Raw genomic sequence first — 24,022 nt, forward strand, 5'->3', positions numbered from 1 at the left:
GCTGACCTTGTGCAGAGCGGTCTGGCTCGCTGGGCTGGGCCGCCCCCTCCCCATGCCAGAGCACGGCCCCCACCTCCCCCTGACGGTGCTGCCTGAGATGCGCGGCGAGGTTTGGGAACAGCCTCAGCGGATGCGGCAGAGATAGAGTTTCTGATGGTTATCGGCAGGCACAGAATCCAGACGCTGACCTCTTTGTTGGGGGAGACAAGGAGTGGTCCCAGATGCGCCCAGAGAACTTCAAGAGGCTGCCCGTTATCTCAGGGCTGGGTGGGGCCGTCCTGGAGCCAGGAGGGAGGGACAGGCAGGACCCCAAGGGGGCTGCAGGCAGGGTGGGTGGAGGGGCGTCTTCCTGAACCCGGACACGGCCTGTCCAGGGTGAGCTGGACACAGGGCGCCGAGCCCGGGGGCGTCTGTGCAGGGAAGGCAGCCGGGAACACAGGCCGATGGTTTTGGCAGAAGGGCCAGGCCGGCCGTCCGGGCTTACACCCCATTTCACTGCCCATGGGCAGGGCAGGGCAGGGTCGGTCAGGAAGAGGGCCCTCCTCAGACCAGTGCCTTCAGGCACCAGAGAAAGGGGCTTCTGTTCCAAGGCTGCTCGGAGCGGGAGGAGGAAAACCAGTAACTGGGCAGCCGGGTGCTGTGTCCGCCCCTCCACGGGGCGCCGGCGGGGCAGGGTGGGGGCCGGCCCTGCAGCCCCGGGAGGCCAGGGAAGGTCTTGTCCCCAGCCGTCCCCATGTAAGTGCGGAGGAGCACAGGGCCAGGTCGGGCAGCCCCGGACCGTCTTGGGAGTCGGTGCAGGGCAGTGGTGCCGTCGTGTGGGGCGGCCGGCAGCACGCAGGCGCTCGGCCCCAGTGGGACCGGGGCACGGCCGCCTCTGTTCCGGGAAGTACACGGAGAGCGAGGGTTCTGCAGCGTCAGCAAAGCCGTGCGTGTTTTTATCATGCCAGGAGCACGCTGCTCCTGCGAGCGATAAGCATTAAACCTACCGGGAGGCTGTCAGTCTCAGTTTGAGGGTTAGAAATATTGGGACGAATAATTAGATTTCATATCGTTACCACAGCGCCAATCGGAGGATCAGGCAGATTAATTTTTTTCGCCATCCTCGGCTCATTAATATTCATTAGAGACTCAGGAGGCCCGGCCCCGCCTTGCTGCAAGCCGCTGTCCAGGTCAGGGCAGCTGGGACGCCGCCGGTCACCTGCGGCAGGGGCAGCCCCACCTGGCCACTAGTGCCCTTCCCCTCCCCTCCCCGCCCCCCCCCCCACCTCTGGCAGAAGCCTCGGAGCCAGCGGGCACCCCCGGCCGGCGTCCTGTCCTGCAGCCGGGGGACCCTGAGTGTCTGCTAAAAGCAGGGTGCTCCCAGCCTGCCCGAAGCAGGCTCCCCGGGTGAGATGCTCTAAGTTGACAGGTGGCAATTGCTGGCCTGGGGCCCCCGGTGGACCCCTGCCCTCTGGGCCTAAAGGCAAGGCCCCTGCCTCCTGTGTCCTGCTGGCCAAAGGGAAGACAAAAGCAGGGGGGGCAGGGGCCCCTGGCTTTCGTACCAGGCGGGCACTGCCGGAAGGGACGGTTTCATGCATGTCGACACCTCCCAGGGCCTGGAGGGGCTGATCTTCAGAGGGTAGACTCGGCCACCCGCCCCCCAACCCCGAGAGCAGGTGGCAGGACCGGGCCGGGTCTGGAGCACACACGTGGTTTGAGTCACAGCTCCGAGCAGAAGGGACATCACCCGTTGGCAGAGGGGGCAGGGAAAGGTGCAGGCCAGGTCTGGCTACTAGTCTCCACCGGCCCTTTCCGTGGCCAAGCCACCGAGCTACTCCACCGGCCAAGGTGCCTGGCCTCGGGAGGTGTGCCCAGGTGTGCTTGGCTCATAGGCCTGATGTCGCCGGGTCCCTGAGCCTGCCACAGGGTGGGGATGAGAGGACAGAGTGGTCAGAGGGACCTCCTCGGGTTCCAGGGTGTTACCAGGCCCACGGTCACAGCGGGGGAGGCCCGGCCTGGACCCCGACACTCGGCTCTGGAGCCCGTGTCGTCCCCGGGCAGGGAGGGGCCCACGGTCTGCCAGATACCTCCGAGGCCATCGCTAGCGCGACACAGAGGCAGCATCTCAGCCGCCTGCTGTGTCCGCCTGGGGTGCCCACGGCCACCCTGGTCTAGGTGGCAACATTTCCAGGTGACAGCACGTGATACAGGTTCTTCAGTTAAAGGTCCCGATGCACCCATTTTTGAATGCAAGGCACTTATTCGCATACAACAGAAATACCCAAACGTCACGCCGTGCTGCTGGCTGAGTGGGGGGGCCCCGGTCAGAGCAGTCCAGAGGCGGGGTGCGGCCCTGGGGCTGAAGCCCTGGGTGTGGCAGCAGCCACCCCAACCTCGCAGGGCAGAACCGGCCCCCCACCATCCGTGCCCGGCCTCTGCATCCTGGCACCAGGGGCCGCCCCCTTCCCCCACCCTGCCCCGGGCCGTGTACCTGCTCCAGGGCCGGGACGGTGCGGGGCGGCCCCACAGAGGCGGCCCCCCGGGCTGAGCCCACAGCCCTCCTTCCTTCCAGGTGCTGCAGCGGCCCGGCCCGCAGACCGAGCCAGGGAGAGGGCATGGCCGGGCGAGGTGGCACTTGCAGGAGCCGTGCCCCATTTTCCTTGCCCCTCGCCCCTCTTCTCGAGGTGGGAGAAGGGAACTGCCTGCTTCCGGGCTGACAGGCCACGTGGGGGCCCGTTCTGGCCCACACACCCCATGGACTGCCCCTGGCCCTCAGCGGCCTGCCTCTATAGGGAGGCAGGGAGAGAACACAGATCTGGGTGTGAGTTCCTATTCTGCAGCTCCCTGGCTGTGTGACCTTGAGCAAGTGGCCTGACCTCTCTGGGCCTCGGTTCCCGAGAACCCAGTGCCCCTGCACGGAAAGTGCCGGCTCCCTGCTGCGTCTGTTGGCAACACAGTGCTGACCACGGAGCAGCAGGCTGTGGCCTGGCCGCCCCGCTGGTCTCAGGCTTTTCCCCCTGGGCCACACGGGACCCCCACCCAGGCCCTTCCTGTGCTGTCCCTGATGAGCCTCCTCCCCACCCCACCCCACCCCCCCCAGGGCCCTGCCCTGACCCTGCTGCTGGAGGATGAACCCTGCTGGTTGAGGATGCTGCCGCAGGCCCCGACCGAGGCCGAAGCCAACGCAGAGATCTACAGGAAGGGTTGGTATCCTGGCGCTTCCCCGCGGCCTTCCGGTTGGGGCGGGGGCACTTGGCTGGCCCTGGGCTGGCCCTTAAAGGGAAAGCGGCCTCCTTGGGCCGCTCGGGCCCGGGCCTTGGGGCAGACCACCGCTGCCACCTACGCCTCCAGTGCCCTGATGCAAGAGGTCAGCCCTGGGGTCTCGGGGACCGGCCGTTCTTCCTGAGCCCGGGCAGTGACTGCTCTCAGGGCCCCTTGGAGACCGCCAGGGTCAGCAGAGGATCCCAGGCCAGGCAGGCCACGGTGCCAACTAGACCAGGGCCCCGTGTAGTCCAGCTCGCTCTGGGGAAGCCAGGAAGGCCACGTTCAAATCCAGCCACGTGGGGCCTGGGGGCTTCTGCTCTTGCCTGCATGCACCTTCTAGAAGGAGTGGCCCAGGAGGGAGGAGGGGAAGCAGGAAAGGGTCCTTACCACCACCACCACCCCGCCCCACCCTCGATTCAGAGGGCTCAGGCCACTCAGACGTGACACGGGCTTTTCCATCTCCTGCCGCCTGGGTGGTTCGACTCCTAAGCAAAGGGTGATGGGGTCGTCCGCTTGCCAGGGCAGCGAGGACCCCTCTCTCCGCGCTGCGGACGAGGCGGCTCAGGGGGCCGCGGGGGGTGACAGAAGCACAGAGTCGGGAAGGGTGCGTGCCCGACCTTAGGAAATAGCCTTATTCCCCTGCGGGGTCTCTGCTTTGCTGGAACGTTCTAGGGTGCCATCTCCCGTCACCTCCCTGCACACAGCACATTCTGCTGAATATTCCCAGTGGAGGCCACGCTCCGTCCTCAGGGGCAGCTCTCATTTCAGGAGGGGGCCAGAGGCCGTCAGGGGCAGGGCAAGGGACACACCCCCAGCCCAGCTGAGCTTGTGGGCAGCCCCTCACTCCTGTCCCCACCTGGGCGCCTCCCCGGCCTGAGGGAGGTACAGCACAGGTGCCGAGGCCGCATCCGGGAACCCGGGCCACGCTTCAGCCCAGCTCCCGCCGAGGGATACTCTAAGGCCCCAGACCACAGCCAGAAGGCACCGGAAGGCCCGGTGTTGGCGGCCAGCTGTCAGCCCCCGGTTTGTATACTCAGCCTGCCCCGCCTGCCTGGTCAGCAGGGCTGCGGCCACTGCCTGCCAGGCAGGACAACATCCTCACGGTGCCGATGGGAGCAAGGTTGTCCTGGGGGGTGGGGGGCGGGCTGCGCCTCCGGGAGGTTTCCTGGTGGCCTCAAGCTGGACACAGGTAAGCTGGCTGATGCCTGGGTCGTTGGCAGAGGCTGCCCCCTGCCGGCTGCCGCGGGAACAGCCGCTCCTGGCTCCTCTGCCGCTAGGCTGCCACCCTGGCGCTCTGCTGCCTGTCCCACAGGCCACCCCCCACCCTGGAAAACGGAGCGGGCAGGCCCGGGAAGCCGCCCAGTTGCCCCATCACAGAGAGACTGGCCTCACACAGCCACGCGCCCCAACCTTGGATCCATACTCCCCCCCAGCCCCGCCGACCTCAAAGCCCTGGTCTCCGGGAGGGGGCGGGAGGGTGGGGCGTCTCATAGGGGTGGCCAGCGGCCCTCCCGTCACCGATGATTCTGCCCCTGCAGATGAAGCCCTGTGGTGCAGAGTCACCAAGCCGGTGCCGGCGGGCAGACTGCTGGGTGTGCTCCTCACAGCGGCTGAGCCCCGTGGCACCCCCAGCCACCCCGTGAAGGAGGAGCCAGCCGAGCCCGAGTGCCCAGCCCCCTCCCACACCGACATCCAGCTCCTGCCCCAGCAGGCCGGCATGGCGTCCATCCTGGCCACGGCGGTCATCAACAGTGAGTATGCCACCGTGCCACCCCAGCTCCACGGCACTGCGGGGACAACCCCCAGGACCTCAAGACCCGCAAAGATCGGCTCCCGCTGTGATCTGAGCAGAAGGTGTGCCATGGCGGGCATGCGTGGGGGAGCAGGGGCAGGGGCGGGCCCGGCCAGTAGTCTGGCCCCTGCCCCACAGATGCCAGTTGCCAGGGATCCGTGCACCCCCAGACATGGCCAAGTGTCCCCTGGGGGCAGAACCACCCGGTGCGAATACCTGGGGGGCTGCTCACAGGCTGGTGCCAGCCAGGACGCACCGAGCCAGAGTGTTGTGAGCATCAGATAGGATTTACTCCACACCCTTGTCAACGGCCACGTAGAAGCGAGTGGTCCCGGGGAGGCATAGGCGGCCTGGCCGGGTTGGGGGGGGAGTGGGCTCCAGCATGGCGCATCTTGTGACACAAGTGGGGACAGGATCACAGGCTGCCAGCGCCGGCCTTAATTGGGGTGCTTGGGCTGAGCCCAGCAAGGTCGTCGCGTGTCTGGGGCACAGCACCTACAGGAGGCAAGCATCTCCACCAGAGAACTTTTATTTGGCAAAGGGGCTGATCCGACTGCTTTAAAATCACCCTGGCTGCTGGGGTGGGGGAGCCGCAGAGCTGCAAAACTGGAGGAAAAAGTGACCTTGTTGAGGAAGTCCGACGTGATGACGGCTCGAAGCAGGGGTGGAAGCGGCCCGGGGCGTTGGGGCTGGCAGGGGCCCGCCACGCGGCTTGGGATGCGGTGGGGAGCCACCAACTGCACGGCCAGCTGCGCACTGCTTGGTGCGGTCCCTGGTGGGGAGTCCCGGAGGAGAGCCCACTCTGAGCATCCTGACCCTGAGGTCACGAGGCTAAAGTGGAGCCTGGGAGGTGGCTGGGGGCAGGGCAGGACGAGGTCCAGCGACAGGCAGCACCCGCGGACACAAGTGGGGAGCAGGAGGCACCAGCCGAGGGCAGGGGGGGGTCCACTGCGTCCTGGCCATGGAGATGTGGCCACAGACCAAAACCGCCAGGGCTGAGCGAACAAGGAGTGAGGAAGTGTGTGGAGGGACGTGGCTCGCGTCGCTGGGACTCAGGCAATCCCGCGGCACATCTGCGCGCTGGTGGAAATGACCCAGGATGGGGAGGTGGGGGGCGAGCCCCCAGAGCCCTCATGGAGGGAGGACTGGGGGCAGGCGACAGAGAGGGTGGCCACAAGCAAGCAGGACCCCTTCCAGACACCGAGCTTTCGGGGGAGAAAGGAGGCTCGAAGGGGCCCTCGGGGGCAGGATGGCCACTTCACCAGGGCATTTGGTGGCCACGGTGGCACAACAGGGTCGGTCGGGTCCTCGGCACTGAGGCGTGAGCCCCCCTCTCCTCTGTTCAGGCTGCTCCAATGGGCTCTAGGGGAGGCCCAGACCCTGGTAGGGCTTCCTCCCCTTGGGTCTGTGGCCTGGGTGTCAGAGCCTCACCCTGAAGCAGCAGGAGCTAGACCCCTCATCTACACCCCCACCCCCACACGGTGGCCCAGGAAAGCCTTAATGCACAGTCCATGAGACCCGGTTTAATGTTCCACACTCATCCCCTCTGGGCCCCTGTGTTCTCGCCTGTGAAACGAGGGTGGTGGAAACACCAGGCGTCTGTGCAGGGCAGCCCTGGGGCAGGGGGACTGTGACCATCCCCGCTAAACCAGGGCTGAGCAGGCCTCTGAGGCCCCGGCCCCTCTCCCCAACCCCGGCCCTGCGGGTGCAGGAACAAACCCACCAGCCCAGTGCCTCAGCTAACACAGCTGCCTTGAAGCCCCCAAATCAGAGTGAACTTGGGAGGGAGGAGGAGGACCCCCCTCCCTGTTCTGCCCTAATTGTGGGCCCAGGATAAGCCTCAGAGAAGCCGGGGTGAGGGACGTGTGCAGTCCAGCCTGGAATGAGCCCTCCCCCAGCCGTCTTGAGCCAAGGGGTTAGGTGGCCACAGAGCAGAGGCGGCATTCCTCAACATTCTGCCGTAAAGACGCTGAGAACTACCTGTCAGGGAAACCCTCCCGAGCCGCAAAACCAGCCTGCGATCCAGACTCCAACACACGGAGAAGTCACAGGCCCTCTGTCTGGGATAAATGTTGTCAATTAAGCAATTTTGACTTGTAACTGCTGTGAAACCACCTGGGGGGGAGGCTGGGGGGGGGGGGGCTCTTCCTCTGCAGCCCCCAGGCCACCCTGAGCTGCCGCTCACCTGTGGCCCTCCTGCCCAAGCACTTCGAGATTCACGCACGGGGGCTCCCTGTGCCCCTGGCCAGTCCTACCTGTCCACGGGAACACACGCGAGAACTCCAGACGCCCAGGTCCACACCACCCCTCACGCCCCACACACCTGCCTGCCTCCACGTGGCCGCCCCCACCTAGTCCTCCACGGAAACAATGCCTCACTCCCTCAGGGGTCCACTAGCATATGGCCACGCCCCTTCCGTGGACACCCGATGAGGCTCCGGGGTCTCTTAGGGGGCTCACTGTTGGGAGGCAGCATGGGCGCCAGCCTGGGGGGGTTAGAGACCCCGCCCACGAGGTCCACGGCATCCTGGACATCTACAGAAAGACAACCCGGGTTTCCAAAGGGACAGAGGAGAACGGGCAGCGGTGACAGGAGGGAAGGTCCCAGGCACAAACCTCACTCCTTGGGGGGGGGGGGGGGGGGGGCGGCAGTCAGGGCAGAGCCCTCGTGGTCTGGAGGTGCACTGCCTTGCCTGGACTGCAGGCGGCCCTCCTCTGCCGCCGGGGGGGCCCCTCAGGCTGCGCCCCCCTCGCACCCCCACAGAAGACGTCTTCCCCTGCAAAGACTGCGGCATCTGGTACCGGAGCGAGAGGAACCTACAGGCCCACCTACTCTACTACTGCGCCAGCCGCCAGACCACCGGCTCGCCCGCTGCGGCCGCCGACGAGAAGCCCAAGGAGACCTACCCCAACGAGCGCGTCTGCCCCTTCCCCCAGTGCCGCAAGAGCTGCCCCAGCGCCAGCTCCCTGGAGATCCACATGCGCAGCCACAGCGGTGAGCCCCCACCCCCCGCCGGGTCCCCCGCTCTCCTCTGCTGCCTCCGGCCCGGGTGCCCGCCACGCCACAGGTGTGCCCATGTGGTCCTCCTACCGCACCACAGGGCACTCCCAAAGCACACGGCCCCCCCGTGATCACCTGAATGGTCAGCTCAGGGCTGGGCCCTTGCCAAAGTCCTGGGAGACCAGGGGCGGAGGAGGACGGGCTTTAGCATCCCCTCCCCGACGTCCTAAGCCCTTGGCCAGCTGGGCTCCCGGAGCCCACCCCTCACTCAGCCGCGTGTTCCAGGAGAACGGCCCTTTGTATGTCTCATCTGCCTGTCGGCCTTCACCACCAAAGCCAACTGCGAGCGGCACCTCAAGGTGCACACAGACACGCTGAGCGGTAGGTGGGGCTGGGAAGGGGAGAGGGGGGGCCCCCACCCCAGGGCCCTGATACCACAGCCTGCCTGCAGGTGTCTGCCACAGCTGTGGCTTCATCTCCACCACAAGGGACATCCTCTACAGCCACCTGGTGACCAACCACATGGTCTGCCAGCCGGGCTCCAAGGCGGAGATCTACTCCCCAGGGGCCGGACACCCCGCTGCCAAGCTCCCCCCAGGTGAGGCCCTGGGTTCCCCACGGGGACGGGGAAGGGATGGGTTGGCACTGACGGCAACCGGGGGTCAGTTTCATCCTTGGCCCTCCACCACCTCTACCCAGCCCAGCTCTGCCCTTCCCACCCTACCCCTCCTCAGGTCTGGCCCAGGTAGGTCCTGCTCCAGCCCTGAAGTGTGGCCCATGGGGTCTCCCTGCAGACAGTCTGGCCAGCTTCCAGCAGCACACGGCCCCCCATGGCCCCCTGGCTTCCACCGACCTGGGCCTGGCGCCCACCCCATCGCCAGGACTGGACAGGAAGGCTCTGGCTGAGGCCACCAATGGAGAGGCCAGAGCGGCCCCCCAGAACGGGGGCAGCAGCGAGCCCCCGGCGGCCCCCCGGGCCATCAAGACAGAGGCTGCGACGGAGGAGCCCGAGGCGGAGCCAGGGCCCCCAGCCGCCGCATCGAGGACACCCTCACCGCCCAGCCCTGCCCCTGCCAGGGTGAAGGCCGAGCTGTCCAGCCCCACACCCGGCTCCAGTCCGGGCCCTGGCGAGCTGGGGCTGGCGGCCGGCACGCTCTTCCTGCCGCAGTTCCCCGCGGCGCCCCCGGCCTCAGAGATCCTGGCCAAGATGTCGGAGCTGGTACACAGCCGGCTGCAGGCGGGCGCGGGGACCCAGGCCGGCCTCTTCGCGGGGGCTCCCAAGGGCGCCACGTGCTTCGAGTGCGACATCACCTTCAACAACGTCAACAACTTCTACGTGCACAAGCGCCTCTACTGCTCCGGCCGCCGCCCGCCTGACGACGCGCCCCCAGCGCGCAGGGCCAAGGCACCCCCCGCCCCGGGCCGCGCACCCCCCGGCCCACCGCCCCCCGAGGCTGACCCGGGGCGCGCCTCGCCGAGCTCCGGGGCGCGCGAGGACGAGGCGGGGGGCGCGGCCACACCCGAGGCCGAGGCCGAGGCCGAGGGGGGCGGCCGGGGCAGGGAGGGCAGCCCGGGCAGCCCCAGCCCGGGCAGCGGGGCGGATGAGGACGACGATCCCCGCCGGACGCTGTGCGAGGCCTGCAACATCCGCTTCAGCCGCCACGAGACCTATACCGTGCACAAGCGCTACTACTGTGCTTCGCGCCACGACCCGCCGCCGCGCCGGCCCGCACCCTCCGGGACCCCCGTGCCCCCCGCGCCCGCCTTGCCCTCCGCGCCGCCGGTGCGCACGCGCCGGCGCCGCAAGCTGTACGAGCTGCACGCGGCCGCCCCGCCCCCCGCCTCTGGCCCCGCCCCCGCGCCCCTCGGCCCCGCCCCCGAGCCGCCTGCGTCGCCCTCGCCCCGGCTGGGAAGCGGAAGCGGGCTCGACGCCGCCGACGGCCCCATCGACCTGAGCAAGAAGCCGCGGCGCCAGGCGCCTGTGCCCGCCCCCGGCCTGCCCGCCCTGGCCGACTACCACGAGTGCACAGCCTGCCGCGTGAGCTTCCACAGCCTCGAGGCCTACCTGGCGCACAAGAAGTTCTCGTGCCCCGCCGCCCCGCGCCTCCTGCGCGTCGCCCCCGAGGACGCGGCCGCCAGCGCCGTTGTGTGTCCCTACTGCCCGCCCAACGGCGTGGTCCGCGGCGACCTCATCGAGCACTTCCGCCTGGCGCACGGCCTGCTGCTGGGCCAGCCGCCCGCCGGCGCCCGGACGCCCTCGCCCGCCGCCCCACGAGACGGCCTCAACGGCCAGGAGCTGCGGGAGCCGGCCCCCGGCGCCCCCGACGGCAGCCCCCGGCCCGGCCCGCCACCGGCCCCGTCCCCCGAGGCGGTGCCGCCACACCCACCGCCCCCGCCGACGCCCCCTTCCCACTCGGACAAGGGCGTCCAGACCCCCAGCAAGGGGACGCCGGCGCCCGCGCCCCCCGGCAGCCACAGGTACTGCCGCCTGTGCAACATCAGGTTCAGCAGCCTGTCCACTTTCATCGCCCACAAGAAGTATTACTGCTCCTCGCACGCGGCCGAGCACGTGAAGTGAGCGGCCGCCACACTACAGAGACCGCTTCGCGCCCCGCCGCAGTCCAGGCGCAGGCCAGGCCCGGGGGCTGCAGGGGACCGCGCCTGCCTGGACTATTGGCACTTAATAAAGAAGTTCAGTTTGATGAGCACGATAGTGGAGCGGCCTAGTTGTCTGAGCACAGGGTCCTTGGGGGTGGGAGGAAACAGGTGGGGGTGGTGAACGCCACCCTGAGCGCATGCATTCGCCCCTGCAACCCAACCCACCGGGACCAGGCCCCCAGCCAGAGTCACGGAGTTCGTGGGCCTCCAAGCTGGACCTGACCCCAGGCCAGTCTGTGCCGCAGCACCCCCTGGTAATCGCTGCCCTCCAGGATGCTAAGGGGAAGATGCCCTGTGGTCGCCAAGGCTGGTGGGGAGAGAAGGGACAGTGATGCAGCCCACAGGCATGGGGGGGGGGGGCAGGCACCAAGGCCCACACCCACCCCTGTGACCCAGGGGGAGGGGGCCAAATCCTGAAGTGGGGGTCGCATGGTACCTGTGGTGGCTACAGCGCTCATTACCGAGGTGCCCCCACCCCAGTGTGCCGTGCCGGCACCGTGAGAAGCACACAACTAAGATGGGACCGCGAGATGCCTGGCCAAACCCAAGCAGAGCCCAACCACGTCTTGCCGGTTTGCGGCTGGGTGGCTGCGGGCACCCTGCGGCCCGGTGTCCCTGCTGGAAAACCCCCATCAGTCCTTTCCCAACTTTGCTCAAAGCAGCACTGTTTCTTCCAAATACGGTTTCACCCAGCAGCCTGTGGTGGACAGAAGCAAACTGACCTTTGACCTTCCGGTCTCCAAGGTGCTTCCTGCCATCCACCCAGGCTCACTCTCCCTGCTCGAGGCAAGTTTCTCTCCCAACCAGCCCTTGTGAGGTCCGGGAGCCCGTGTCCGGGCAGCGGCGTGCACAGGCCCCTCCCGCCGGCCCAGAGGACCAGGGCTGGACAGGACAGGGCGGCTCAGCCCAGGGCCCTGCAGAGCTCCCGCCCCCGTCCCCCCACCCAGGGCTGGCACTAGGGAAGTCAGTTGAGGGAGGGTCCCAGGGGAGCCAAGCTGCCTCCCTCGAGGACGCCCCGGCACCTGCCATCCTGGGTCGGGGCGGAGGAAGCCCGAGACCCCCCAGCCCCGTTCCTCATTTGCACTGTTGCGCACGAACTTGCACGGAGGGCCGCCGAGGCTTTGCCTCCGAGTCAGACCACCGAGCGAAAGCAGACATCACCCACGTCCGCGCCTACTATTGTCAAAAAATTAAACCTAATGCAGAACGAATTTTACTGTGTACGAATTGTAAAATAAAATTTGTAGAGGGGTGCCAGGGAACATCAGGGATGTGGCCTCTGACGAACCACAGATGCTAAAAGGGGAGGAAGGCAGCACGGACTGGACGAGATGGGGAGGCAGGCGTGCAGAAGTCTGAATGGGGGGCCACGCAGAAAGGGCCTCAGTGTCTATTCCTGTAGACGGGCCGGGGGGGAAGGTGCGCTCCACCATCCCGAGGCCGGGCTTCGAGCCTCTAGGCAGCACCACACGCACCTCATTCGGGTCCTGCACACGGGTCCGGGGTCACATCACCCCCACTGCGCCCCCAGCACAGGGCCAGTGTGGTTCGGTGTCCCCAGTCCCAGACTCCTCCCCCCACTCCCCCTCAGACCCTGGGTTTCCCACCCCCTACAAACACCACCGGTGGCCATGCCTCCCCTTTGAGCCTCCTCCAGCTCCCCTCCCCCCACACTGTCCCAGCTGCAGCCCAGGGATGGCTCAGACCTTCAGGCCCCTCTCCAGGAAACCTGGCGCTCCCTGCTCCCCAACCACACCCCCTAAACCTGCTGCTTCTCCAACTGGGGGTTGGTTCAAGGTTCTCAGAGACCACCCAGCCCTCTCTGGGAAGCTCTCCTTGCACACGCCCTCCCTGGGCGGGCACACGGACTCGGTGCCCCTAAATCTCTCTAGCCCAGTCTCTTCCGAGCGCCAGACCTACCCGTCCCTCGAGGCCCCCACCCCCATCTTCTCCTACTTCTGCCCAGATGCAGCAGCCAGCCGTTGCCATCAACCTTGGCTCCTCAAGCCAGTGACGCGCCCCTGCATCTGGCTCCGTGTCTGCAACTTTGCCTCCCTCCTCCCTCACCCACCACCTCCAACGTATCGGGGAGTCTGACAGGCTCTCCCTCTGGGGACGGCTGCTTCCCCCACGGCCCCAGCCACACCCTGCCCAATGGACTGGCCCCGGCCCTGGCTGCCACGGCTCTTCCCGCTGCTGTGCTGGGGTGGCTGAGAGACCACATGGCCTCACACCCTGCTTCGGGCCCCCAGGAGCTCCTGCTGCACAGGTGGCCTCCAGGCCCTGGTCCCCCACCACGCCCCACAACGCTACTCTGGCTGCTACCTCGCCTCCAGGGTCTGGCCCCTGGGAAGGGCTGGCCTTCACGTCACACGCCTCTCAGTTTGGGGACCTGCCCTGACCCTCCGTCCTGACACCCTGTCATCTCCCCCATAGCAGTGGTCACTCTGGGGACCCTGCCCCTTGACCCTTCCCCATGGGCGTGGCCTGCCTTGGCCACTGCCTCCTGGGCACCTGCTATCTAGCCTGGAGCTGGCAGGGGCACACAGGTCGCTAATGTCACAAGGGAATGAAAGGGCAGCAATCAAGTGAGCGAGCCCCAAAGCCCCGTCTGTCCACACCCAGGACACCACCCAGATCCTGACCCCATATTCTTCCGCTGGTCTCCCGCCTTCACTGCCCTCCGCATCTCACCAGCTGCATCTCCCCAGAGCCAGCTCTGACCAGGTGGTGCCCCACCACGGCTCCTCGGCACGTGCAGCCCACGGCCCACACTCAAGGTCACCACCAGACCCCATTCTCCTCCTAACCAGCCATCCACCCGGGCCGTCGCTATCCACCATCCTGCGTGGCGCACGGACCATCCCCAGCTGCCCGCACACCCAGTGTGGGGGAGGGGACAGCCCGGCTCTAGGAATTGCTGGCAGACATTCCTGACGCTAGGGGTCAGCAGCGACTGGTTTCCAGGGGCCCGCAGGTCGGGTGACAGGAGGCTGTATCATGTGTTCCGGGCTGGCCCGGTGGGCCTACCCTTGGTCTCCCCAGGAGGGGCAGGGAGGGGCAGAGAGGGGCTCCCAGGGAGGCAGAGAGGGGCGAAGCAGTGCTGTCCCAGCTGGGATGGAACACGGGAGAAAGGCAGAAGCTGCCAGCGCGGGAGGGGCTCAGGTGAGGGGAGCACCAGAGAAGGCGGGCCAGGCAGCAACAAATGCTTCCACAGCAACCTGGCGGGGGGGCGGAGGGGGATGGCATCATTGGCCTCTGATGGGCAGGGGGAGGCTGGGAGACTTTCTGTGACACGAGCAACCACTGTGCACAGTGCACACACACCCTCGGCCGGCCAGACTCCCATCTGTCACCAGGGGCGCCTCTGAACCCAGGGCCCCAGCGCTGCTGGCGGGCCTGCCCCTCACTGGAGACAGCAGCCCGGGGTTTCCCTGTGTCCCTCCCTGTCCGGCCGGAGCCAGCCTCTCCCTCGTCTGACAGCCACCCCACCACTCCTGGGGGCCGGAGAGCATCCCTGAGCCTGGAGAATACACACTGCAGGGGCCTCCCCGCCAGGCTGAAGGGGGCCCAGGCCTGGGAGTCTGTGTTTCATCAGCTCCCGGCAGATTCTTCTCTGCAAGTCTGAGAAATGCCCACATGGCAAGTGATCAGACCTGGTTAGCACCTTTCTTATCAGCCTGGTGGGGGTGGGGGTGGGGGTGGGGGCCTTTGTCACGCAGGCAGGGAGGTGGCGGGGAGGGGACAGACCCAGGTCTCAGCCCCTCGGAAACTGGGCGGGGTATGAAGACCACCCCGACCCCACAGAACCCACGCCCGATCGCCCACACGTCCCAGCACCCCCCCACACACCCGCGACTATTCTGCCACTCGTCCATCCTGTGGCTGAGCCTCCGGAAGCCCGGACAACACGGTGAACAGCATGGGGGGAGCGGGGGGGGGGGGGGGAGGGGGGACGGTGTCTCCACCCACAAACCTGGAAGGAAGGGACACCCGAGGCGGAGCGCTGCGCCCCTCCCCTCCCAAAGTACAATCTCCGCGGAAAAGAGCCTCCCAAGCCTCCAAGCATCGCTCTGGGAGCTGTGCCAGGTGCCAGACGGTGCTTCCTGCCCACTAGTGCCCCAGGGGTGAGCCCCCCGCCCCCCGCGGGTGTGAGACCCTGACCCAGCTGCCGGTTGTCAGGGGAGCGAAGACCTTTGCGGGCCCTCACTGTGTCAACGCCTGGGATCTGCCAGTGGCCACGCCGCCCGCCCGCGGGCTCGCGGATCAAGGCGCTCGTACTGGGGGGGGGGGGGCGTTGGGGACAGGGAGCCTCCCCTCCCTGATGCTGGGTTTGCCCGCGGCTCCAGCTCCGGGACTCAGAGGCAGCCAGGGGCTCGCTCTCTCTCGGAGCGGCTCCCGCAAACACAAGTGTGGCCACCGCCCACGTCCTGTCACCGCCCACCTTGGGGCTGTCACACTCGTCCCCCGGCCGTATGGGGCATCGTGACATGGACCCAACGGCCTGAGCACCTGGTGCCGGCACCACCCAGCCTGCCCCGGCGGGGGGGCCACCAAGCTCCTCGGTGCAGACCAGCCACAGAAGCGGCCTGGGCACCTCCCCCGCGTGTCAGTGCGCCACAGCCCCAGTGGCCCTGCTGCCACCGTGCCACGGGAGGCCGACCCGTACGGTGTGGAGAGTCCGCCACCAGGACGCCCACCACACACCTTCACGAGGTCAGAAGTCAGATCAGTGGCGGTTAACAGAGAGCTAGAAACCCAAACTCGAAACTTTATGCATCCCGAGACCCAAAATACTTCAAAAGCTTTGTGCAGCAGGAGGGACAAGAGGGGGCGTGTGCAACAGTCACTCACCCCACAGAAGTGCCACGATGCACCATATTTCCGAGGGCTCCAAATACATAACCTTCTACAGCCACAGAATCTGAGGACCAAATTTCTCAGAGACACAGGTGACCCCGACGACCCGTGCCAGGGGCTGCCCGCCCCCCCGCCCCGCCCCAGGACCCATATCGCTAAGGCGACCAGATTCAAAGCAGAGGCTACACGGTCACGGGAGAGCCAAGCCCCCTCGAGGCACAGGGAAAACCCCTTCCCCTGCTTACGTGGACGTGTGTGGCCGATGCCAGACCCACCCCGTCTCAGCGTCGGCCACACGGGCTCGAAGCCAACGGAAGACACAGGAGGAAGCCTGGCCCCTCCCCAGGTCGGTGCGGTCCCACGGGTCTGTCACTGCTTTGACCGTAGCAACCCAGACGACCCCGACCCCATTCCCCGGTACGGAGGGGCCCCGCCAACCCCAACTCCAAGAAATTCTCAGCAGCCCTCGGTCCAATGCTTGGAATCCCATCATTAGCTGCTCTCTGGTCAGAGCCTCGGCAAGAAAGGCAGCGGACGTCCCCAGCCTGTCCACAGTCCGGCAGAAGCGAGACCCACACAGGCGAGGCCCAGGCACGGGCAGAGCGCAGAACACGCTCCTAAGGCAGGACGTGCTCCTTTGAGCGGACTCTCGGGGAAGGAGCACCATAGCAGGAGCTCCTTGGAGCTGGGGCTGGGGCTGGGGCTGCGTGTCCCTCTGTGTGTTTTATGGGCGTCCTGAGTGTCCCCCTCACGCTCCCCCAGGGGCCCCTGCAGCGACACGGCCTTGCAGGCAGGCTTCTAACACTTAACAAGGAGAAAACGAAAGGTCCCTGCGGCCCCGCAGCCTCCCCGTGGGCACGACGTGGGTGCCACTTACCACGTGGAGATGCGAGCCAGAGCCAGACCACCCACTTCGCTAGGTGGGGCCTGAAACGGAGGCGGCTGTAAGCTCCAGGGAAAACGGGGCTGGCTCTGCGAGCGAGCGCACAGAGTTCTCAGCAAGGCCGCCAGCGGGGAGACGCGAGGTGTGGGTTCAAGCACGAGCCGCGAGTATGTGGAGAGCGCGTGAGGGGCAGAGCGCCCACCCCAAGCTGTCGGCATCCTAACCCGCCCGAGGACGCTGCCTACTCAGAAAGGGGGAATCAAGGTTGCTGGTCGGACGGCCCTGAGATGGGGAGACCAGCCCTGAGGGACAAGCGCGTGCAGTGGGCAAGGCCCGGGCGGACTGTCCAGGGCAGACTGAGGAGCGAGCCTCTGGGGGACCCAGGCCCTGCCGGGACGGGAAGAAGCCAGCCACACGTTCTTCCACCCGGGCACCGGGGTGCCCTATCTGAGCCCAGAAGCACCCAGATTCAATGTTCCCTCCCCGGGGTTCCCTGAGGCAGCAGCGAGCTAGAAGCCATCTGAAATCCTACAGTGGACAGAGCTGGGTCCTGCCCCCCCCCCCCCCCCCCCGCCTTCCCAACCCCCTGCATAGCAGAGCGTGAGCTCCCCCTGCAGGTGTTTGCAGCCCCAGGGCCGCCATCCAGTCCTCATCGCCTCAGCTGGGAACACGGAGGGTGCCTCCCCCCGCAGAGGTGGGGTGGGGGCGGGGAGGAGAGGCAGACAGAAACACCCCCTAAGAGGCTCTGTGCTTGGACCGGAAGCCCTGGGGGCGGGGGTCTCAGCCGCAGGGGGCCAGCTGACCACCCGGACACTCCGGCTGCCCGACAGAGGACCGGGTGGGAAGGAACAAGGAAACACCATCTCTGCTGTGCGTTTACATCGGAGTGTGCTCAGAGTGTGCTCCAGGGAACCCAGGGGAGGCCCCCAAGCCCCTTCGGAGGCTCCGCGAGATTCTGTTTTGACCCACATTTGCACGGAAACAGCGGGCGTAGCGAGCGGACCTCGGCACAGATCAAGGCCGCAGCACGGACCGTGGGGGTGCCCGTCCGTCTTTCTCCCCCGGCTCGCGCTGAAACGACAGAACCTGGTTTGGGTTGCAAACGTCCGCGACGAAGCAGTAAAAATCACAAACCGTATCAAATCCCAACTGTCGCGCACAGGCTTTGTAGCATTCCGTGCGATGAACCGGAAAGTGCACGGCCGCTGGCCTCGGGGAAAAGCCCCGGGAACCGGCGGAGCGCGGAGTCCCTGATGTGTGCAGGGACTGTCACTGCCTGAGCTGGGGGACAGGACAGAGGCCTGCACTTACCCAGACGTGGGGAGCAGGGAGACACTTCCTAGAACGTGAATGGCTAGGCCGCTCCTTTGATGAAAACAGGTGAGGGTGTCTGTCGAGACTGGAGCTTTCCAGGGAGAGCTCCAAGTCCGGGGAGCTTCTAATCACAGCTTCTTCGTGTGTGGAGACTCTTCTGACAAGATGGGTGGGAACACCAATAAATGCTATTTTTTCTGTTTTTATGTTGTGAAATGGAGACGTTCCTCTCTGGGAGCCCAGTCAAACGCCAAAATCAAAAGTGACAGTGACACGCCGGGGCGTATAATGTACGTGGGGGGGGGGGGGGGAACTGCATGCCCCCCTTGTATGAATCACCCCAATTTTGTATGCTCCCCTTGTATGAATCACCGCCTCCCGCAGATGCTGGCTGTGCGCCTGCAGTCCGCGGGGCCTCAGAGCAGCCGTCCCCGCCTTTCCCGGGTAACTCCACTCTCACGGACAGGAGACTGGGGCTCAGAGAGGTGAACACGTACCATGTGAGCGTCCGGATGCTGGGACCCTCACCCAGGAAGAAGATAAACGTCCTTCCCACTCGAAGGAAAACGGGTGTGGTGGTACCCAGAGGTGGCTCTGAGGAAGGCTGGATTGGTAGCTGACCACAGGCCACCGGGAGCGAAGGATTACCACATCACACGCTCGGCGGATCGCTCGATGAAAGAAAAAGTAGACAGTCTGGCGTGACCGCCTCAGTCACCAAATTGTGGGAACCCTAAAGGGCTGACGGGCGTTTGAGAAAACCGCCGGCTGCGGGAGGGACCGTCTGGGCGCTCGGCTCCCCTGGGACAGGCAGGCGTGCAGGGGAGGGCCACGGGGACTGGAGCCACGGAAGGCTCTAACTCCATACTCTGCACGGTCCCCCGGGGATGCTGGGAGTGGGGACACGGGACCCGAAGTCAGCCCGGACGAGGAACTCTGCGTCACCTGAGGCCGAGCCCCTCCACACGAGGCCCCCTCCCCCGATGCCGGTCGTGGGGCCAAAACCACAGAGGTGTATTTTCTCCCGGTTCTGGGGGCCGGAGCCTGAAATCAAGGTGCGGGCACGGCCGTCTCCCGCCGAAAGCTGCAGGGGAGGGTCTGCTCCAGGCCTCTCCTCCCGATGGCCGATGGCCGTCATGCCTGGTGTCTCCTGGTGTGCAGACGCATCACTCGCTCTCTGCCTGTCTCTTCAGGGCGTTTTCTTTCCTTTTTTTTTTTTTAAACTGGTTTTATTTTTTATTTTTTTAATTTACATCCAAATTAGCATCTAGGGCAACAATGATTTCAGGCGTAGATTCCGTAGTGCCCCTCCCCCCCTTGGCTCATCCCCCCTCCCACAACCCCTCCCGTAACCCTCCGTTTGCTCTCCGTATTTATGAGTCTCTTCTGTTTTGTCCCCTCCCTGTTTTTATATTCTTTTTGTTTCCCTTCCCCTATGTTCATCTGTTTTGTCTCTTAAAGTCCTCATATGAGTGAAGTCCTAGGATATGCGTCTTTCTCTAATTTCTTAGCGCAATACCCTCCAGTTCCATCCACGTAGTTGCAAATGGCAACATTTCCTTCCTTTTGATGGCCGAGTGATACTCCACTGTACAAGTAAACCACATCTTCTTTATCCATTCATCCCTCGATGGACACTTGGGCTCTTTCCACACTCTGGCTCTTGTCGACGGTGCTGCTATAAACATGGGGGTGCACGTGTCTCAGGGGCGTTTCCTTCTGGGCCCCTCCGTGTCTCACCCGTCTCTCACGAGGACGTTCTCACTGGACTTGGGGCCACCCTGATCGGGGACGACCTCACCCACATCCTTCCCTTAGCCACACCTGTGAAGCTGTATTCCAAATAAGGGCACGTCAGAGGCCATGAATTTGGGGCACGTGCTTCCCCTAAGGAGAGGGCCCCGCGGCTAACCAAGGCGGGAACCAGACGGGCTGCTCGCCGGCCGACGTCGGGTGCATGGAACGGCGGTCGCTGCCGTCCGTGGGCGCTTCACGGTCTGGACCTCGGCGTGCCGTCCCGGCTGCGCCTCAGCGCGGACTCCACGTGTGGACGGACACACGTCGTCATCCCAGCGGCTGACACTCAGGCCACTCTCGCTCTTCAGCTGTTGGAGTAACACTGGCACAAACATCCACGTGCAAGCGCTTGTGGGCCGCGCGTCGGGTCTCTCCTGGCAGACACGCGGGGTGGGAGGCTGCTGGGCCACGTGGGGATGGGCGTCACCCTCTGAAGAGCCGGCGGGCGGCCAGGTGCGGCGGCTGCCCCCTTTCACGTCCCCAGCAGCCGCGCCTGACATTCTCTTTTCTGCACGTCCTCGAACACACTTGTCACCGGCTCTTCCTTCCAGTTGCCCTCGGGGGCGCGAGGCCGGTCTCGCCGGGGGTTTGATTTGTGTTTCCCTGGTGGCTCGTGATGGGACCATCTTCTGCACCTGTCAGCACGTGATCCTCTGCCCGCCCCTACAATTTTACGTTCATCGTGAAGGTGAGAAAACAGACGCTAAAGATGATCTGTGTCTAAAAGTTCCGGAAATGACCCCCGGCTCCAGGCGCCCTTGGCCTTCCCATCGCGGCCCCTCCCAGCCGCCCGACCTCAGGCGAACATCTCCAGGACCCTCTGTGCCCCTGCCACCCAACAGGTAACGAAGGAGTGACCTTGTCCACGTCTGCGGTCAGAAGGGAAGTCGGGCCCCTGAAGCCGGCAGGTGGAGACCACTCAGCAACAGGGATGAACACCCTTTTCCCAAGGCGACAGGAGCAGAGCTGGGGACACGCTTGTTCCCACACACAGAGGGACAGGAAAGGGAAGTCGTCACGGCAGACAGGTGACCTTGGCGGGGCCTCCATGGCCCAGGGGAGAAAGCTCCGGTCCAAAGGCTGACTCTCTGAACCTCCCTTGCCTGGTCTGCAAAGTGGGAGGGTCCCACTGGCCCCACAGGCACTGCCACGAGGGCCACAGCACGCTGGCTCCCACCACACCCTCCCAGACCAGTGGCAGACACACCGTCACCCTCAAAGGCCACTCTCCCCGGACAGCGCCCGTCGCTTCCCGCCCCCGCAGCTGCCCCAGGATCTGGCACGTTCCTCCCACACAGTGTCATCTGTGGAACCCGGGACCCTCCTTTACCTCGGCTCAGAGCAGGACTGCTGCTCGGCTGACCCCGGTGTTGGGGGGGGGGGGGGGGCGGGCCCTGCCTGCCCGCCGCCCCGTGGTCAGGCCGCCCGACCCCGGGGCCTCCAGCCTGGCACACGGCCCACCCGCAGGGGTTGGCACTGGGTCTCAGAGTTGGGCACTGGAAGGGAGGCTCCCAAGGCAGGATCCTCAGACTCATGGAACTAAAAACCCAGAGGACGGTCAGCAGCCACCCCGGGTTTACACGGGCCCTGACACGTCGCTTTTCTGTTTTTCCAGACCGTTGACTTCCCAAGATCACATTTTAACACTGAAAACGTTAGGAAGACATAACTCAGAACAGAAGACAGCTTCCCATAAGAATCCGGCTTCGTGAGGTGCCCAACCTTTCTCTTCCTCGTTTCATTGCAGACGAAATGTTCCACGGAAACACAGGTCCGCGGGTCAGAGTTTGGGAACATCTGCCGCATGTGAACGCTTCCGGCCCCACTTGGTCTTACAGAGGAGGAAACAGAGGGTCCAAGTGGCTAAAGGCGCGGTCAGCGGCAACGTCAGGCGGGGCGCCCTCTGTCTTTCCAGCTGTATCACCACCAGGCAGACAGATCCTGGTGCTCTGAGCTGGATGGAAGCCACAACTGCTCACACGACAAAGAGCAGACACCGCTTGGGTTTCAAAATACGCTAAAAACGACCTGAGCAGAACAGGGTCAGTTTGTCCGTCTAAATCCAGGTCCCATGTCAGAGTCAATTGCACAAAGGAGTCCTCGTGCGGTCTTACTTTAACTGTCGTATCTAAAATGCCTCGGCTGTGATTTGTCAAGCACTCAACACGTGTTGGGTTGTCACTGACTTAGTTTGGGGGGATACTCGTCAAAAGGGCAGCGGGAACTTCCGGGACAGCCTGGGGATGAGGTGCTTCCCACGGTCCAGCTCGGGCGCCCACGGGGGCTGGGGTGCGCCCCTGCGGACGCCCCGTCCCGTCCTCTCCTGAGGCTGCAGCTGGCTCCGGGGCCTGATTGGGACCCCGCTGTCTGAGAAGACAAAGGACTTGCTTGTGTACTGAACCCCAACACGTCCTTCCCTGTTCCCAGAAACACTTGTCCACGCGTGACCTTCCCGAATGCCCCCGACACCTGCTCGCTCCTTCAAAGCCAGATGCGCCCAAACTCTACTCAAAGTCAAGGGACCTCCTTCCGTCTCTGCCATGGAGTATGTCCTGGATTGTGGCCTCCCTGCGCCAGCACTGTGCGTGCCTCAGGGGTGACGACCTTTTTATCCCCCTCCCACCCGGGGCTGGCGCCCTCCAAACTCCGCTCTGCCCCCGACAGGGCAAGCGCAGCCAGCTCCGACCGACCCCAGCGGGGCACGGGTCACCCAGGGACACCTGGGTAGCATCACCACCCCAGCCTCCCCTTGGAGTGTCTTTTTTTAATTGAGACAAAGCTGTCATGACATCAAGTCAACCCCCTTCACGTGCACGATTCACCAGCATTTAGCACGTTAGCAGTGACGCACGACGCCACCTCCAATTCCAGAATGTTCCATCGCCCCCAGAGAAACCCCATACCCACTGGCAGCCACTCCCCTTGCTCCCCAAATCCCCCACCCCCCAGCCGCCGTTCATCCACTTCCCGGGCCCACGGGTTTGCCTGCTCTGGACGTTTCAGGAAAGTGAGATCAAGCAGCTGGGGACCTTTGTGCCCGGCTTCCTTCACTCATGTTTCCAGGTTTATCGGCGACACAGCATGTCACAGCTGCAGGCCAGGCGCTACTCCGTCGTGTGGATGGACCCCATCAGTGGACAGGCATCTTTTTTTTTTTTTTAACATTTATTTATTACTGAGAGACAGAGCATGAGCAGGGTAGGGGCTGAGAGACGGGGAGACACAGAATCCGAAGCAGGCTCCAGCCTCCCAGCTTTCAGCACAGAGTCCGACACGGGGCTCAAACTCACAAACCGTGAGGTCGTGACCCGAGCCAAGGTCGGACGTTTAATCGACGGAGCCGCCCAGGCGCCCAGGACAGGCATCTGTCTTAAGGGTGCTCATGCGCAGCTGGCAGGGACAACCCGGAGTCACGCGGTCGGTAGAGCCGAAGCCTGTCACCCCTGGCTGTCACCAGCCTGAACCCTGGCTCTCCTGGCTCCTGTCATCATCCCCGGGGACAGGAGCCACGGCCGGGCCATCTCCCTAGGAAGCAGCAAACGTGTGCAGGGGCTCTGTGGTGGGACACCCGGCCAACAGCACCCCCCCCCCAGGGTCTAGCTCCTCTCGTGACGCACGACACCTGCTCAGCGTCACCTCCCCGCACCCACCTGCCAGCGAGGCCCTGCTCCCCACCATGCAGCCCCCACGCCTTCCCGTGTGCTGTGCCCTCTGTCCAGGGTGCCCTCCCCGGTCTTCTCCACACCAAATCCTGCCCGTTCCTCTGAAACCTCAGAGGGCTTGAACTATGTCCCCCAAAGTGATATGTCTACGTCCTAATCCCTGGTACCTGTGAATGTGACTGTGTCTGGAAACAGGGTCTTTGCAGAGGTGATCGGGTTAAGATGAGATTATGCCAGAGGAGGAGGGTAGGCCCTGGTCCCATCACGGGTGTCCTCCTAAGAGGACAGACAGTTGCACAGAGCTCCGAGGGACAAGGGAGGCCCAGGTGGCGGCCCCGCCCACAGGCGCTGGGAGAGAACACCTCCTGCCCTGTCACGCGGCCCCATGGAGTGGCCCAGTCTGGACACTCACCCCGGGGCCCTGTCACTGTAGACCGTGCATCATTGCTACTTATGTGCGGGTTTCACCTCCTACACCGGACGAAGGCGGCCGCGGGGCAGGGGGCGAGGCTCGCCGTGTTAGGGCCCCCCACCCCCCCCCGCCCCACCCCAACACCAGAAGAGCTCGTGCTCCCCAGAGCATCATCGTTTTCCCTCCGCGCTTCCTTACAGCCACACCTGCTACGGAAGGCGAGTTAAACGCCACTCGGAGGCAGCGGTCGCGGCCCCTGGTTAGGCCAGGTCACTGTCCCTGTAGGGGTTTCCGTGGCTGCTGTGCCTCCCGGGGGCCGGCCGCTGTCGCCACCCCACAGGAGCCCCTGCACCCCATCGGGTCAGCCCTCGCCCTAGAGGCTCATCTCAAGCAGGTGACA

General features: G+C 65.2%; 2 protein-coding genes across 4 annotated transcripts in view; one reads left to right on the forward strand and one right to left on the reverse strand.

Moving 5' to 3' along the window:
* ZFPM1 (zinc finger protein, FOG family member 1) overlaps window positions 1-10,749 on the forward strand; it is a 65,565-nt gene extending 54,816 nt beyond the window's left edge. For both annotated transcript variants that reach the window (XM_047846223.1, XM_047846224.1), the window contains exons 5-10: window positions 3,080-3,182; window positions 4,782-4,994; window positions 7,800-8,030; window positions 8,322-8,417; window positions 8,488-8,634; window positions 8,831-10,749. In XM_047846223.1, the coding sequence (XP_047702179.1) occupies window positions 3,080-3,182; window positions 4,782-4,994; window positions 7,800-8,030; window positions 8,322-8,417; window positions 8,488-8,634; window positions 8,831-10,614 (2,574 nt within the window). In that variant the 3' untranslated portion in view covers window positions 10,615-10,749. The remainder of the gene's footprint in view (window positions 1-3,079; window positions 3,183-4,781; window positions 4,995-7,799; window positions 8,031-8,321; window positions 8,418-8,487; window positions 8,635-8,830) is intronic.
* LOC125158804 (uncharacterized) overlaps window positions 1-24,022 on the reverse strand; it is a 32,104-nt gene that overhangs the window by 3,303 nt on the left and 4,779 nt on the right. Inside the window, exon 1 of one of the 2 annotated variants that reach the window (XM_047846226.1) lies at window positions 2,471-3,071. The exons of the other annotated variant lie outside the window; for it this stretch is intronic. Within the exon in view, the coding sequence (XP_047702182.1) occupies window positions 2,471-2,735 (265 nt within the window). The 5' untranslated portion in view covers window positions 2,736-3,071. Of the gene's footprint in view, window positions 1-2,470; window positions 3,072-24,022 lie in introns of those variants that run through there. 2 annotated transcript variants of the gene reach the window in all.

Source organism: Prionailurus viverrinus, unplaced genomic scaffold, assembly GCF_022837055.1.
Source record: "Prionailurus viverrinus isolate Anna unplaced genomic scaffold, UM_Priviv_1.0 scaffold_38, whole genome shotgun sequence".
In the NCBI taxonomy this organism is placed as follows: Eukaryota; Metazoa; Chordata; class Mammalia; order Carnivora; family Felidae; genus Prionailurus; species Prionailurus viverrinus.